This window comes from Diceros bicornis, chromosome 2 (genome assembly GCF_020826845.1).
Source record: "Diceros bicornis minor isolate mBicDic1 chromosome 2, mDicBic1.mat.cur, whole genome shotgun sequence".
In the NCBI taxonomy this organism is placed as follows: domain Eukaryota; kingdom Metazoa; phylum Chordata; class Mammalia; order Perissodactyla; family Rhinocerotidae; genus Diceros; species Diceros bicornis.
In genome coordinates this window covers 77,638,631-77,655,712 of record NC_080741.1, presented here as the reverse complement: position 1 = coordinate 77,655,712, position 17,082 = coordinate 77,638,631, and the positions used below count along the sequence as shown (strand labels likewise).

The following is a 17,082-nucleotide window of genomic DNA, read 5'->3' as shown; positions in this document are numbered from 1 at the left end:
TGTATGAGTTCTTTATATATTTTGAATATTAACCCCTTATCAGGTATATGATTTGCAAATATTTTCCCCCATTCAATAGGCTGCCTTTTCACTTTGTTCATGGTTTCCTTTGCTGTGCAGAAGCTTTTTAGTTTGATATAGTCCCATTTGTTTATTTTTCCTTTTGTTGCTGTTGCTTTTGGTGTCAGATTTAAATTTTCATTTTCTAATAGTTTCTGTTAGTATATAGATTAACAATTGATTTTTCAATTATTTCAATTATTTTCAATTGACTCCAACAAAGTGGCAGAATTCTAACATATTAATTTTAATAATTTGTGGAGTGTTTAGAAATTTTTTATTTTCTACAAATATAATCATATCATCTCTGAAAAATAACAATTTTTCTTCTGTTCCAATCTTTTGCACTACGTAGGAACTTCAATACAATGTTGAATAGAAGTGGTGAAAATGGACATCCTTTTCTTGTTCCTGACCTCAGAAGGAAATCATTCACTGTTTCACCATTGTGTGTAATCATTATTATAGCTACTATTTATCAGAGAAAGATGCTCCCTTCCTTACCTTTATGTTTTCCTTTATTCTGTTGCTGTGGTAAATTATACTGGTGGATTTTTAAATCAATCTTGCATTATATAGGTGTATATTCCTAAAATAAACCTCAATATACTTGTTATATAATACTGGATACAATCTGATTGTCTTGTTTACAATTTTTCCATCTATGTTCATGAGAGACTTATAATTTTATAAGAGACTTATAAGAGACTTATAAATCTCATGAGAGATTATAATTTTCCTTTCTTGTAAAGTACTCTTTAAATTTCTATGTATTATGTTGGCCTCATAACATAAGTTGGGATGTTTTCCCCATTCCTCACTTTTTAAAGAATATATTTAAGAATGGCATTATTTCTTCTCTAACGTGAAAGAAATAGACCTGACTCTGGCATTTTCTTTATGGTGTGATTTTAATTATGGATTAATTTATTTCAACTTATATAGAATTATTCAGTTTTTTCTTTCTTTTTGTGTCAGTTTTGTAAAGTTTTGATTTTCAGAAATTTATCTCCGTTTTATTTGTGAAATGTATTGACATAAAATTATTGATAATATCCTCTTTTTATTTCTTTTATTATCTGTAGAATTTGTAGTGATACCGTCCTTTCATTCTGGATGTTGGTAATTTATTTTGCTAAGAGTTTATTATTGATTTTTCGCAAACTAGTGTTTGTCTTTGTTGATTTTCTTTACTCTATATATACATTCTATTTGATAGATTTCTGCATTTATCATTGATATGTGTTTTCTTCCATTCTCTATATGTTTACTATCATATTTTTTCTAGCTTTTTTGGGAACCTTTTATTTTAAACCTTTTTTTCCTCTGATATATTATTTAAAGCTATAAATTTCCCTCTAAACAATGCTTTAGCTGCATCCCTCAATTTTGATATGTCAAATTTTCATTATCATTTACCTCAAAATATTTTGAAATTTCTATTATAGTTTATTCTCTGATCCATGGGTCATTTAGAATTATGCTGTTTAATTTCCAAATATTTGGGAATTCCTAGTTGTCTTTCTGTTATTAATTTCTAATTTAATTCCACCAAGGTCAAAGAATGTACTCTGTGTTATATTAAGCCATGGTGGAGGGGAAATATATGTATATATAGTCAAGTTGGTAATCATATCAATCATCTGTTCTATATTCTTATTGATTGATTTTGACTGCTTGTTCTATTAGTAGTGATGGTTAGCTGGTGGCAGAGTCTCTTGATTTTTATCTTATCTATTCCGTCTTCATTTGTGTGTGTGTGTGTGTGTGTGAGGAAGATTAGCCCTGAGCTAACATCCGTGCCCATCTTCCTCTACTTTATATGTGGGACGCCTGCCACAGCATGGCTTGATAAGTGGTGCATAGGTCCGCACCTGGGATCCGAACCTGCAAACCCTAGGCCGCTGAAGCAGAGCATGCGAACTTAACCGCTACACCACCAGGCCAGCCCAAATCCATCTTCATTTTGATGGATAATTATTTTGAAGGCATAGAATTTTTAGTTGGCTCTTTGGTTCTTTTTCCTTTCAGTGCTATAAATATGCCATTATGCTGTCTTCTGGCTTTTGTAATTTCTCTTGTAAAGTCATCTTTTAGACATAATGTTGTGGCTTTGAAGATAGTGTCTCTTTTCTCCTCTGGAAGCTTTTAGTGTTTCCCCTCCTTCAGCTTTAACATAAGATATGGTTATGTGTTGTTTTCTAATACTTCTTCTCCTTCTGGGTCAGTGAGCCTGTTAGATCTGTGGGTTGGGTTGGTATTGTTCATCAGATTTGAAAAATTCTCGAGCTATCTCTTTATATATCTCTTCTACTCTAGTCTCTCTCCTTTACATCTGGAACTCCAATTTCACATATATTAGACCTTTTTTTCTCTTCTACATGTCTCTTCTGTTCTGTTCCTTTCCCTTCTTTTTTATTTCCATGTGCTATAATTTGGGTAATTTCTACTGAAGTGTCTCAGTTCACTAATCCATTTTTCTCTTATATGCAGTATCCTATTAAGATCAGTTAATGAGCTCGCACTTTCAGATGTTATATTTTTAATGTCTAGAATTATATTTTGATAACTTGTATAGATTACAGTTCTGTGTTTAACTTCCTCATCCTTTCACTTTACCCATCTTTTCTACTCTTTTATTTGCCATATTTATTGTAGTTTTTATAAATTCCATGGCTTCTAACTCCAATATCAGTTGCATTTGTGGGCATATTTACATAGTTTATGCTATTTCTTGATTATAAGTCACATCTACCTTGCTCTTTTCATGTCTAGCAATTTTTTAAGTTTTGTGCCACATGCTGTGTATAAATGAATCTGCTTCATATGTTATCCTCCACCAGCTAATATTAGCCTCTTCCTCTCTGAGCAGAGAAGAGAGGAGATGGTCACTTTAACTCAATCAAGGATTGAGCTGGGTCAGAGCTGGGTTGCAATTTTACTAAGATCTAGTCCACCACTGTTATGTGTCTATTCCTCAGGCATAGTGGTGCTTTTGATTGAGAATCTGGCTGTCTCTGTCTCCTCAATTCTAAAAAGACAAGGTTGCTTTAGAGATTGGAGCTTAGCTCTTTATCTCCTACCCCATGCAGCTTCAAAATACGTGAACATTTCATTTGTGGAAAGCCTTTGCCCCCAACAGGAACTTTGTCTCCTAAGTACCATGAAACAGCAGTAGATTTTACTCTGCCTATCCTTCTGTAGCCCCAGCCTCCCAGAACTCAGCAAATGTCCTACAGAGAACAGGTCTGGTGTTTGGGGCTCCTTTAGTTTCTAATTTATCAAGCCAGTCTCTTGCTTGTTTCTCTTCTCCATGGTAGATCTCCTCTTCAGGGACCAAAACTTGTCCTTAGCCCAAGCTCACAATCAGCAAATGCCCAAAGGTAAAAGTAGCTGGTGGTTCTCAATTTATGTATGAATGTCTTCTCTCACTGAAAGTTGTGGTAGGCAGAATATTAAGAAGGCCTCCAAGATTTCCCAGCCCTGGTACATCTGCTCTGCATAGCCCTGGGCCCCTGAATATGATGGATTTTACTACCAGGACTAGGTTATGTTATATGGCATTATTAACTTTGAGAAAGGGAAATTATCCAAGTGGGCCTAATCTAATCACAGGAGCCTTTAAAAGCGTAGAGTTTTTCTGTCCGGTTGCAGAAGGGGAAGTCAGAGATAAGCCCTCTGCCTGACTTGAAGAAGACAAACATCCATGTTGTGAAGTGCCAATGGAGAGAGGTTGCCTGTAGGAGCTGAGAGTGGTCCCCAGCCAAGAGCTACAGCAAAACTGGGACCTCATTTCTATAATCACAATAAAATTAATTCTTCCAACAGCCAGTGAGATTTGGAAACTATTCTGAGCCCCAGATGAGAACTATAGCCCCAGGTGACAACCTAATTTCAGTCTTCTAGGACCCCATGCAAAGAACCTTCTCATGCTAGACACAGACTTCTGAATGACAGAACTATGAGCTAATAAATGGGTGCTGTTTCAAACCACTAGATTTAAGACAGTAATATGTTACACAATAATAGTAAACTAATAGAGACATTTATTTAGTCTTCCTTATTTATTCAGCTCTGTAATAGCTTTAAGAATATTTTTTTTCAATTTAATCTGATTTTTATCTAGTTATTGCAGCAGTAATGTTGGCCTGCTGCTACTTAATACATTTATCCAATAGCAGAAATCTCTCTCACTGCTTGTTTTTAAAGCATATAAATAAGAAGTTGAAGACAATCGCTCACTCATGCAAAACCCACCAAATATCCTACCTACAAACTAAACTATAAAAAACTGGAGAGTTATGCAAAATGTTTAACATATTTCTTAAAGATTGTTTCCATGCTTATATAAGTGTAGGTTGGTAGATGGATAAATAATGGAAAAATTGATTGATAGGAAAGTTAATAGAAAGACAGTGAAAAATTTGGGGAATGACCATATAGATGAATCAGGAGGTTTAAATTACAAATTATCATAATAGATACAAACCAAATGATGAATTAATGTCCTAAGTTGACCATGTCAAGGTAAGTGTTTGTATTATATGGAAATTTCAAATCATGAATAGAAATCTTGCTCATTCAATGAGTAAATATAAAACTACTGTATATAAATATTTTTGGAATCGATGTTTAAGAGAAACAAAATAAAGTTTCTGAGGTTATCTTGAGATGATATAAATAGCAGTGCTATCACAAAACTGAGCCTTCTGGATTCTTACCATTAATACCACATTGATATAAGATAGATACCAACTAGTAGTAAAAGTCATTGCCACAATATATTGCTCTGTCAAGAAAATTTTGATTGCCTGCATGAAAATGACATAAAATCCTTAACAAATTGATTTTCTAAAGTTGTACTTCAATGAATAGTTGTTATGATTATATTAAAAATAACTATGCCTATTATATATTATTCACTGCACGAACTTGGGTAGACTTTGTGTTGTCATTGACATGTTAGAAATGACACACCTAACCTATGTGTCCAAGACTTTACAATGGGAGAGAGGGCAGGCAATAGCTTTTATTAAAGGAAATGTTTTGTGTAAACCACTCTTAGACTTGCCTAGACCAGAAAAGTGGTCCACCAGTGAATAGTATCTGTTGAGTTCTTACCTTGTGGCAAGCGGTTGCTAGCGCTAGGATTCAGAACTTGAAAGACATTCACACAATCCTTGGCTTTGAGGAGGTTTCAGGATGTGGTTGTAAGTAGACAACAAATTATTACAAACAGCAATTATAGATAAAGGAAATGTTGTAAAGGAGAAGTCCAGGGTGTAATGAGAACCTATAACAAATAAACATAATAGAGTCTGAGGGTTCAAGAAAGGGTTTCCAGAAGAAGTAGTTTATGCTGGAATTTAAGGGATAAAATGGTATTATCAAGGCAAAGAGTGGTGGTACAGTCATGCCATACAGAGGGAGCAGCATGCTCAAGTCTTGGTGGTCTTGATGGAGAGCAAGGGTGACATCTTCAAATACAGTGAGAAGGCCAGCATTGAGAGTAACCATGTGCCAAGTCTTGCTGAGTGTTGTAATCCTGGTAAGTACTGTATTGTGTGATCCCCTAGTCCAGTGCTACTCAAACTGTGGTCCACAGAATGGTGGGGCTCTCTGAAATGTTAATGACCAATCTACAATGAAATAAATACATACATATCCTGCCTCTCCAGTAATGGAGAGGAAGGTTTTAGAAACTTTACAGTAACTTGACATATTAATTTTATGTCTGTTGAATTTAATGACAATTGAAATTTAAATTGTGTATATCTTTTATATAATTTTTTCTAGTAATTTTTTGATATTTATAAAATTATCAGTCCACAAAGGATGATTTTTTTTTAAATGATACTTTCTCCTAAACTGTTTGAGAAACATTGACCTAAAGTAATTCTAATTGTCTCTAGGTGATCTTGACACTCGAATGAAGCTGGTCTAATGAATTGTAGTGGGTGGGAATGAAAATTCTTATCTATAAAGTATTTACAATTTACAAGACACTTTCCAGTTTATAAAATACAAATATAGTTTTTGATGCTCATACAAACCTTATGAGGTTGGCAGGATATGTATGTGATGTAAGTCCACTCAGCTGGTAAATGACAGACTGCCATCTTGGTTTTGTTGATGATGAACCTTAGGAATTTATGTAGGAGATCATGTAGTCTGCTCACAATCACATGGTGGTTCTTCATTTTCTAAACTCTTCTTCATTCATCTAACCTCTTTTTTTTTTTTTTAAATTTTATTTATTTTTCCCCCAAAGCCCCAGTAGATAGTTGTATGTCATAGCAGCACATCCTTCTAGTTGCTGTATGTGGGATGCGGCCTCAGCATGGCCAGAGAAGTAGTGTGTCCGTGCCCGCCTGGGATCCGAACCCGGGCCGCCAGCAGCAGAGCACGAGCACTTAACCGCTAAGCCACAGGGCCGGCCCCATCTAACCTCTTTAAGAGCTGATAACAAGCTGAAAAATTAAGTAACTGAAGGTACATCCTTCCTTTCCCAAGTTATTCACTGTCAGAATACTAAAGATCTCAAATGTGCTGCGGGGCCTCACACCAGGAAAGGGAGAACGAGAGAACTAAATAATCAGCACCCTGATAATTGAGGATTGACACAAATTTGTCTTCTACTCCATCTGGAGCAGAAATCCTGCAGTCTTTGATTTATAGACAAAAACCATGTCCTTGATCAGCAATCAAGAGATCTAATTGTTAGCTATTTTAATATGGTGCACCAATTATATTTTATGTCTCCACGGATGTGAAATTGGGAAACTTGCATTGTTCATCTGCACAGAAGCCCTGATGTAAATTCTTTACACCTTACTTGATTAACAACCACAGAAATACATTTTGTTTATGAAATCCCTACAACACTTGAACTTCATCCCACAATTAATACTACATCGCCCTGGCATCTTGTTAAAAAGAATGAAAGAAAACAAGCCAACTTAGTAACATAGAAAAATAACAATCCATTAGGGTGAAAAAAAAAACAAGTAGAATAGGACATTCCTGAGCTTTCATTCCAATTCACCAGTGTTTAGGATGCAAACCTAGAGTCCCAACCCAATCATTTCTCCAGTTAGAATCACTTGCTTTTGAAAAAAACTACACAACACCTAAATTATAATATAGTTGCTAAGAGGTCACTCTGTAGAGTCTGATAGAGGTGGGTTCGTCTCTGGGATCTACCACTGGCTAGACATGTAACCTTGGAAAATTTGCTATTTTTTTCTAAGCCTTCATTTTATGTTCATAAAATAGAAATAATAGCATCAACCTCATGGTATAAATGAGATCATTTGTGTAAAGCACTTATTATAATACCTAACACATAGTAAAAGTTATAGTAGTATTAGCACTGTTGATGTGGTTATTGTTATCTACTACTTTAGTAATTTGTCAATTCTACGACACGTTTTTGATATTTTTTACGTCTGAAATCAGGATACATCTTACGGTCAATGGCATGTCATAGTTTAATTGACAGCTTTTTATTTTCTTAGTGCTACATAAAATGACATTATAATCCATGGTATTACTATTTTTATTTTGATTATTTTCATTGTTGTTATTATTATTATTTGGAAACCACATTAATCCTTTTAGGTGTTGAGGGTAACTAGAACTTTAAGCAATAAAGTTACTAAATTACTAAATAGTATGTTAGTTGCTTAAAATTTGAAAGCAATATGTCTTTACATTTATAGCTCACATTTTATGCACTGATTTTTACTCTGTATTGAGAAGACTAGGGTCTGTTTTCCTACCATGAATTAAGTAAAGTTTGACAAGTATTTAATGAGTCTTATTGCTGGATGCTATGAGGAATACAAAATATAGAACAGGGTTTCTGGCCTTAAGGAACACCTTAAAAGAGGCATATGTCTACATACGACATGTAAGCTAAAAACAGTTTCGTAATCACAATAGGCACTAAATCGAGATTTGTCAAAAATATCCCAAGGAGTGGGGCCGGCCCAGTGGCGTAGTGGTTAAGTTCGAACGCCCCACTTTGGCAGCCCGCGGTTCGCAGGTTCGGATCCTGGGCGCTGACCCATGCACCACTTGTTGAGCCATGCTGTAGCAGGCATCCCATATAAAGTAGAGGGAGATGGGCACAGATGTTAGCCCAGGGCCAGTCTTCCTCAGCAAAAACAGGAGGATTGGCAACGGATATTGCTCGAGGGTAATCTTCCTCACAGAACAGCAGGAGGACTGCTGATAGGAAAGCAGCTTGAGGACCGCCTCCACTGCCCTGCACCCTCCATGCCTGACTCAACATTGCGCAGGTGCACTGAGAAGCTAAAATGACTGACTGTAAACTTTAGATGTCACAGACTAAAAACCCATTTCAGGCAACACATGGAACCCCCTCCAATTTGCACAGGCGACCCATGAAGAGATATGAAGCAGTCATGCCTGCGCAGAGGACTCTTCAAACTTCACCCCCAAGGCCACATGGATGCTCCCCCTCCCCTACCTAAAACCCCAAATAAAAACCCTTGCGTGTAGCTTTTCAGGGAGTTCGGGATTACAGCTTTGGCTGCCCGTTCTCCTTGCTCAGGACTTTGCAGTACAATTCCTACTTTCTTCCACTACACCACAAGTCAGAGATCGGCTTGCTGCGTGATAGGAGGGCGAACCCACTTCCGGCTCAGTAACAATATAATTTGTGGAAAATGCATACATCTGATCTTGCAAATGTCTCACTTCAGTGCACACGAATTCACAAACAGGCTTCTCCGGTAAAAAGAGTTCCCTGCTGCCCCGGGAGGCTGAAACAGCCAACCAGATAGATGGCAGCTAGGATCACTTGAGTCTAAAGAAAAATAACCTCAGCAAGCAGGGACCCCGGGGTAAGGGGTGGGGCACAGGAGGGACTCTCAGTGTTCATTTCCTTCACATTTAGCAAAGACCAGCAGCTCATAGCGTCCATCAATACCATAGTGAGCCAAGGTAACGAAATCCAGACATCACCTTTCTGAGTCATCAAATGCCCCTCTGCCCACTAATTTCAGGAGGGTTTGCTGCGGAAGGGGGGACACGGGAAGTTTCTCCGTTGAGCAGGATGAGCTGTCCACTTTTCTCTTTTCTTCCAGCTGGCCCTGACTTTCTCGGCTTTGGTGTGCTCCCGCCCTGTGTCTGACCATCTGAGGTTGTGCTGGCTTGGGGCAAGAGCCAGCCAATATGTGTTTCAAGGACAAGGAGCTATATAGCCTAGGAGGTGATGCCCAACACAAAACAGGGCACGTTTCCTGCAGCACGTGGCCAAGAGAAGACGAGGTCTTTGTGGTCAGCAGGGGCCAGATGGGGGGGACATGGGGAGAGATCTGTCAAAGGGCACACAGCTGCCGGGAGGGAAGATAAATAAGTCCAGAGATCTAATGTGCAGCACGATGACTGGAGTTAACAGTGCCGTTTCATATACTGGAAATTTGGTAAGAACAGATTTCAGGTGCTTGCATAAAAAAAAAGACATTTATGTGAAGAGATGGACATGTTAACTAGCTTTATTGTAGCAACCATTTCCCTATGTATCTGTATACCAAAACATGTTGTATGCCTTAAATATATACCATCTTTATTCACACACACAAAAAGATGAGGTCTGTGATATGAATGCCCAGTAGCTGTACCTGGACTCTGTGACTTCTACGATGGCAGGAATGACACTCCTGCCAGGTTCAGGCCCAAACTTTAAAAGGACTGGCAACTTGTGCTTTCTCACTCTTAGAAACCAGCCACCACGTTGTGAGGAAGGCCACGCAGCCACGTGGAGGAGGACCAAGGCCCCGCCGGGCGCTCAGCTGTCAGCACCAATGTGCCAGCCATTGTGAGCAAGGCCTCAGCTGATGTCACAAAGGGCAGAGAGGAGCTGTCCCCGCCTGGCCTTGCCCAAACTGTGAAATCTTGAGTAAATAAATGATGATTCTCATTTTAGACCGTTAAGTTTAGGGGTGGTTTGTTACACAATGACCAATAACTAAAACACCACCTCACCCCTTGCTCCACACACGCTCCAGTTCTTCAAATTCCCCTCCCCCCCAGCTACAAATTCCCCCCGCCCCCGCCAATGGAGTCTGGCCAAGTGTCCGGCGTGTGGGCTTCCCAGAAAATAAACCTCATGGGCAGAGCGTCTGTGGGAAACGGAAAAATTCAGTGTGAGTCAAGTGCAAGGAGGGGGTGGTAGTGAAAAGGTCTGCAGAGGGACAGGTCACAGAGGGTCCCCAAAGACCAGTAAGGAACTGGGACTTGCCCTGAAGGCAATGAGAGCCATGCACAGATTTCAAGGAGAGCAACACTGAGTGACCACACATCGGGCTGTTTAGTGTAAAGAAAACAAAACGGGGGATGTGAAGGGGGAGTGACAAGACTCCCAGCCCATTCCCAGCCCCCTTCTTACCTCTCCTGGCCCTGCTCTCAGAGGGAGAAGGAAAATCTTCTCTGAGCAGCCAGACGCTAGGACCGTCCCTGGGCGGTCTCGTGAGCTTGTTGACAGACTCTGCACATACTGCAACCCAGCCCCTCGAGAAGCAGCCAGGGGCCTCCTAGACATTCCTCAGGCTTCTTAGGAGCCCATGTGGAAGCTCCCTGATAAATGAACCCTCCCTCTGATGAACCCTCCCCAGGATGTCTGGCTGTCCGTGGAGCTCCCCTGGAACCTTGAGCTGGCTGAACAGCCCACACCTCAGGCGGGCCTCTTAGAGGGACTGCTCTGTGCCACTGTTATAAACAGGAGAAATCCTCACAGTGGAAAGGCCTAACTCCTGCATTGTAGTCAGAAAACTCAGCTGCACTTGTAAGCGACCCTGAAGCTGCTCTGGGGGCCCACACCCGTGACACTTCTCTGACGCCCCACACAGGCTAGCTCACGGGACTTTGTTATCCTGCTATGGACCTCTTGGTTGTAGTTAATCAAGGCCACAGGATCAGAAGTTTCCCTTGGTCCTTCTGAAAACATTAGGTAATGTCAGTACCCAGTTTCTGTCTTTCTGCCCTGCAATATGCCTCACAGCCTTTTCCCTTCAGAACCACATTGGTTGCTGTTGTGAGTTACCATCATAATTCTAAGTCACTTTCCCATTTAGTCGTTCTGACTAACTCCAAGCACTACATCACTACACGCTTCTCACACTGCAGCATGCACAGCCCCATCCTGTGCAGGGAGGATGCCCAACAGCGTCTCTGTGACACATCTTTCTGGAGCTTCAAGGTTATTACAAGACTTGGAAAACCAAGTACTTTATAAGAACCGTGCCTCTTCCCCACAAACATGGAAGAAGAGACGGAGAGGACCGGGGAGGGAAGAAGTGCCCCAGGAAAAACAGTCCGTTCTGGCAGACCTGCAGCTAGGGAGGCCTCTTCTCGCGCCCCCCAGGCTCCTCCAGGCCGTCCTCTAAGTTAACCAAGTGTTCTGGTGGGAGGTGCCGGATACCGTTTTGACTTGAATCCCTCAGCAGTTTGCACCCCTCCGTCGTCCACCTGACCAAGTCCTCTCGCCCGGACGTCCGTGCACGTACGGCCCGTACTGCTTGCCCTGCTCCCACTCCCCGCTGAAGACCTCCAGCCTCTGGCCAAACTCCCACACCACGCTGCCAGGCTCCCTGGAGCTCAGCAGCTGGCTCTCCATTTAAAATGGGGGCGATGCAGCTTGACCTCCCCACAATCGTTGATTTGTCCCTGCCAGAGCTTAAAGCGGCTTCACTTGGTTGAGTTTGACGTGCTTCTTCTTGCTGGGCAGACAAAAACAGAAGCGACTTATAAAGTTTATGAATCTCCCAGCGGCGCCCCGCCAGCCCTGGCTGGGGCCCGAGGGAGAGGCTGGGGTCTCCCCATCAGGCTGCCCGGCATCGGGGGAGTTTCTGTTGTAGGATACACCCTGGGGGCAGTGGGTGTCCTCTGGGGCTCCAGTCCCGTTGCTGGTGCTGTGGGTGCGGGGGCAGGCCCCAGGGCTCCTCGAAGGGGTTGGGCTGGGGCTGGCGGTCCTCGACTCCAGGCTGGGGAGGGCACTGGCGGGCTCTTTGGCCTTCAGCCCTGACTCCTGCTTCTCCTCGGGCCGCTGATCTTCTTTGTGGAACCAGGTCGGAAGAAGAGGTTCGCTGTGACTTCGTCTCAGTGGAGATGCAGAGAGCAGCTGCCCCTCGCCGGTTGGGAAAGATTGGGGGCCAACGGAAGGGATTACAGTCGGGGGGCCCTCCTCCTCCTGTTGCTTGGATTTCAAGATGAGGTACGTGGCCATCAGGTGGTCGTATTTTCTTGCCCTTAATGAAGGCCGGATCTTGCCCCACTCAAAGCCCAGGTCCCTCACCATTACCTCTGTCACCGAGGGGTCCATGTTGTCACAGGGCAGCTCCCTGTGAGGCCTGAGTTTCTCGTGGCCCACATTCACCCACGGGTCGTTCAGGATGTCTTTTAGAGTTGCTCTCTCGCTGGGTTCGACGGTCAACAGTTTTCTCAGGAGATTTCTACATTCATCTGATAAAAATAAAGGAAGATGGACTCGCCTCGTCAGGACCCGCCGCTTCACGGTCCCTATGTCCTCCCCCGGGAAAGGCAGGCATCCAGTGACCATGACGTACAGGACGACACCCAGGCTCCAGACATCGACCGCGGGGCCGTCGTATTCTAGGCCCCGCAAGATCTCCGGGGCCACATAAGAGAGGGTGCCGCAGCAGCTAGTCAGCTTCCGGCCCAGGAACATAGTGCTCAGACCGAAGTCTGTCAGCTTTATGTTCAGGTCGTCGTCGAGAAGAATGTTCTCCGGCTTCAGGTCCCGGTGGACAATGCCTCTCTGGTGGCAGTGGTGGAGAGCGGAAACTAGTTGTTGAAATTTCCCTCGGGCCTCTTCTTCCGTCATGGGGCCATGGATTCTTAAGAAATCATACATGTCTCCTCCCGTAACATGCTCCATCACAAGGCATAACCTGTCTTTGGTGTCAATCACCTCAAACAATCTGACGATATTCGGGTGCTGCAGCGCCTTCAGGCTGTGGACTTCCCGGGCAAGTGTCTTGATGCTGGAGGAGCTCTGTTGGTTCTTATGAAGGACTTTAACGGCCACCTCTGTCCCGGTCGGGATGTGGAGGGCTAACTTTACCTTGGCAAAGCTGCCCTCGCCTATGGTCTTAATGAACTTGTAATGGTTAATACTGGTCCTCTTCTCAGAAGAGGTGGCCTCATGGCCCGGAAGCATGGTGACCTGCTAACACTATCTGACTATACTAACTAACGATGCTAACTATGCTAACAAACAAAACTATAGTATGCTAACTAATACTAACTAATGATACGAACAATGCCACCTACACTTACTAACTACACTAGTAAATAATACTAACTATACTAACTGTACCAACAATACTAACTATACTGACTGTACTAACAATACTAACACTAAATAACAAAATAAATTTATCAACAAAAGGGGAACAAAAAAACAAAATGGGAAAAAAACAAAATGGGGAAAAAATAAAGTGGGGGGAAAAAGGAAAAAAAACAAAATGGGGAAAAAACAAAATGGGGAAAAAATAAACTAAGTGGGGGAAAAAAGGAAAAAAAACAAAATGGGGAAAAAATAAAGTGGGGGGAAAAAGGAAAAAAAACAAAATGGGGAAAAAATAAACAAAATGGGGGAAAAGGAAAAAAAACAAAATGGGGAAAAAATAAGCAAAATGGGAAAACAAGCTAACTAACCGCAGTCCAAGTCCGACAGGTCACCACAAGCAGCTTCCTGGGCTATAAGGACAAAAAACCTAGGCCCAACCAGAAACTTATATAGGTATTTGTAAACTCCATCACAGTGGCTCCTTATTAGGTCAGAGCAAGAAATGGGCCAGTCATGGCTGGGGATAAACCATAGTAGTTTTCTCAGCATTTGGTCTCAAGACCCCTTTACTCTTAAAATAAAGGACCCCAGAGAGCTTTTTATTTATGTGGAATATTAGAGAGTGATATTTACTTTATTAGAAATTAAAATCTGTAGGATGCTTCAGTGGCCTTTTCATTTCTAACTTAAAAATCTGTAATAATTTTTGGCTTTTAAAGACCTCATAATGTCTACACTTTAAAATATTCAATTCCTTTTCCTTAAACTCTGATTAGTCTCAAAATGCTCCTATAACTTAACTGATACTATAACACTATAGGAAAGCGTTCTGCTGCATAAGACTCAAGAAGGGATATCATCAGCATTTATAAAGCTGAGAGGGAGAGAGCTTTCGTTGTCTCTTCCCCAGGAAGATCATGAGCAGATTTCTCATCAGAAACCTTGGAGGCCAGATGGCATGGGTTGACATATTCCAAGTGCTGAAGGAAAAAAGAATCCAACCAAGAATCTTATATCTGGCAAAACTGTCCTTCATAAATGAGGGAGAAATTAAGACATTCCCATATAAATCAAAGCCGAGAGAGTTCTTGCCACTAGACCTGCCCTCCAGTGAAGGGAGTCCTTCAGGTTGAAACGAAAGGACAGGGGACAGTAACTCAATGCCTTATGAAGAAATGAAGATCTCTGGTCAAAGCACATATGTGGACAATGATAAAAGCTAGGGCTATTGGAACTTTAGTGTGTAGCTCCCCTTTCTGTTTTCTACATTAAAAGACCAAAGTATTAAAAAACCCGGTTAGTATATGTTTTTGGATACAAAATGTCTGAAGATGTAATTTTGTGACATTAATAACTGAAATGGGGTGGAGTCAGAGCTGTATAGGAGCCGAGTTTCTGTACATTACTGAAGTTAAGCTGGTATAAATTGACATTAGAGTGTTGTAACTTCAGGATGTTAAGTGTAATCCCATGGTGACCACAAACGAAAAAGCTGTAGAATATACACAAAAGGAAATGAGAAGGTAATTGAAATGTTTCACTACCCAAAATGAACTAAATATAAAAGAAGACAGTCATGCAGCAATGACAAAAAAAGCTATAAGGCATATAGAAGACAAACAGCAGAATGACAGAGGTAAGTCCCTCCTTATCAGTAATTACTTTAAATGTAAATGCATTTAACTCTCCAATCAGAAGACAGACTGGCAGAACGGATAGAAAATCATTCTCCAACTATTTGCTGTCTACACGAGATTCACGTTAGACCCAAGGACACAAAAAAGTTGAACACGAGAGAGTGGAAAAAGACAGTCCACTTCAATAGTAACCAAAAGAGAGCTGGGGTTCCTATACTAATATGTGATGAAATAGACTTCAAGTCAGAAAATTTACAAGAGGGGGCCGGCCCAGTGGCGTAGTGGTTAAGTTCGCACACTCTGCTTCCAGCGGCCTGGGGTTCACAGGTTCAGATCCCAGGCATGGACCTACGCGCTGCTTATCAAGCCATGCTGTGGCAGTGTCTTATATAACGTAGAGGAAGATGGGCATGGATGTTAGCCCAGGGCCAATCTTCCTCAGCAAAAAGAGGAGGATTGGCAACGAATGTTAGCTCAGGGCTACTCTTCCTCAACAACAACAACTATATATATATATATATATCTCCAAAGGGGGAAAATGAAATTACATACGTGGAGAAGCAACTTTGAAAAACTTTAAACAGAGGCTCTGTACGGTTATTAGAATCACATAGTTTTAAAGCTAGAAGAGATGCTAGAAACCAGCCATTGCATGAAGCCAATGTGAGAGTCATCTGGTCTAATCACCACACTTTAAGATGAGGACCCTGAGGCCAAGAGAACTGAGTGAGATTCACTTTGCCATCCGACTTGGAATAAACAGACCCAGAGAGCAAAACCCCATCTTCAGACTCTGGATCCAGAATCAATATATGATCTCCTGAGCAACTGAGCAGAGCACAAAGGACACTGATGTTGTGTGTGGTATGCTAGATGCCATGCTGGAGGAGGTAGAAGGAAAGGTAGTCTCTAGCTGTGTAGCCGTGTCTAACTAAAATTAAAAGGAGTTCTATTACTGAAAGGAAGACTAAAAAGAGAATGGATAAAGGGGGAAAATGCGGAGTCAGCCACAGGGCCTTTGGAGTTCTGGTTCAAATTGGAGAAAGGGAGAGTCATTGGGTTAAAGCATGTGAAATTGCTGATTTGTGTATGTAAAAAAGTGGCTGAATATTGATGATTTTATACGGCAGATCCTGGTATAAGGTTGGAGACAGAAATGAGTCAAAAAAACAAAATGGATTTATTAGCACCTAGCCCCTCATCTGACCTCATTTTGTTTTTGTGTTTGTTTGGGATCTCTATAAACAGGGTAGTTAGAGGCAGAACTTTAAGGAGGTGTCTCCATGAATGACTATGTGACTCACAGAAGAGATCAGAGCCCAGACTTTCAGCCCCAAGTGACAACATGGGCTACAGAACAGGGGAAAGAGGTAGTCTTCCTACTTCTGCATGGAACCAATGTCAGGAGGGAGCTCTTAGAACAGACATGGATATTCTCATGTTGGGCTGTATCAGTAGTGGCAGCAGCAGCAGCAAGTGGCTTTGAACAGAGAGTATTTAAAACTGGGAAGCTGAAACAGTAGAAGAATCAAAGCAAATGCTAAGAGTTCCAAAAATACTTAGTGGGGACTCCACAATAAGTGGGGTGTCCTTCAAGAGTATGAGGGAGCAGCAGTCATTGCATTTGGATTTGGATTATTACTATTATTGCCAGCACATCCTCATCTACATATTGGAATATACTCAAATTCTGTCTCTCTCTCTCTCAATCACACACACACACACACACACACACACACACACACACACACACACCCTTCTGCCTACATAAGACAAGAAGGAGATATACCCAAATGTTGCCAATGGTTATTTTTGAGTGGTGGGATTTCAGGTTTCCATTCTTTTGCCTGCCAGTATTTTCTATATTTTATATAGTGAATATACAGTACTTTTAATCTTAAACTATATGTATCAAAATTTCGAAAGAGTTGTACCCATCATTACAGGATTTTTTAAATACTATATTTAAAAATACAAAGGTTATATAGTGAAGACTATCCTAATATCTAATTTTCTGTTCATATTTGAATGCACTATATCTTGATA

The 17,082-nt window shown here is 41.3% G+C and overlaps 1 protein-coding gene across 1 annotated transcript; it reads right to left on the bottom strand.

Annotated features, from left to right (window-relative positions):
- Positions 1-11,764: 11,764 nt before the first annotated feature.
- Positions 11,765-13,267, bottom strand: LOC131421164 (serine/threonine-protein kinase MARK2-like). The gene has a single exon (XM_058567895.1). It carries the CDS (start codon positions 13,265-13,267, stop codon positions 11,765-11,767), a length of 1,503 nt encoding a protein of 500 aa, XP_058423878.1.
- Between the last annotated feature and the right edge of the window lie 3,815 nt (positions 13,268-17,082).

Bases quoted from the DNA above. Each gene is read 5' to 3' on its own strand.
- LOC131421164 (XM_058567895.1), bottom strand. From the start codon at position 13,267: ATGCTTCCGGGCCATGAGGCCACCTCTTCTGAGAAGAGGACCAGTATT.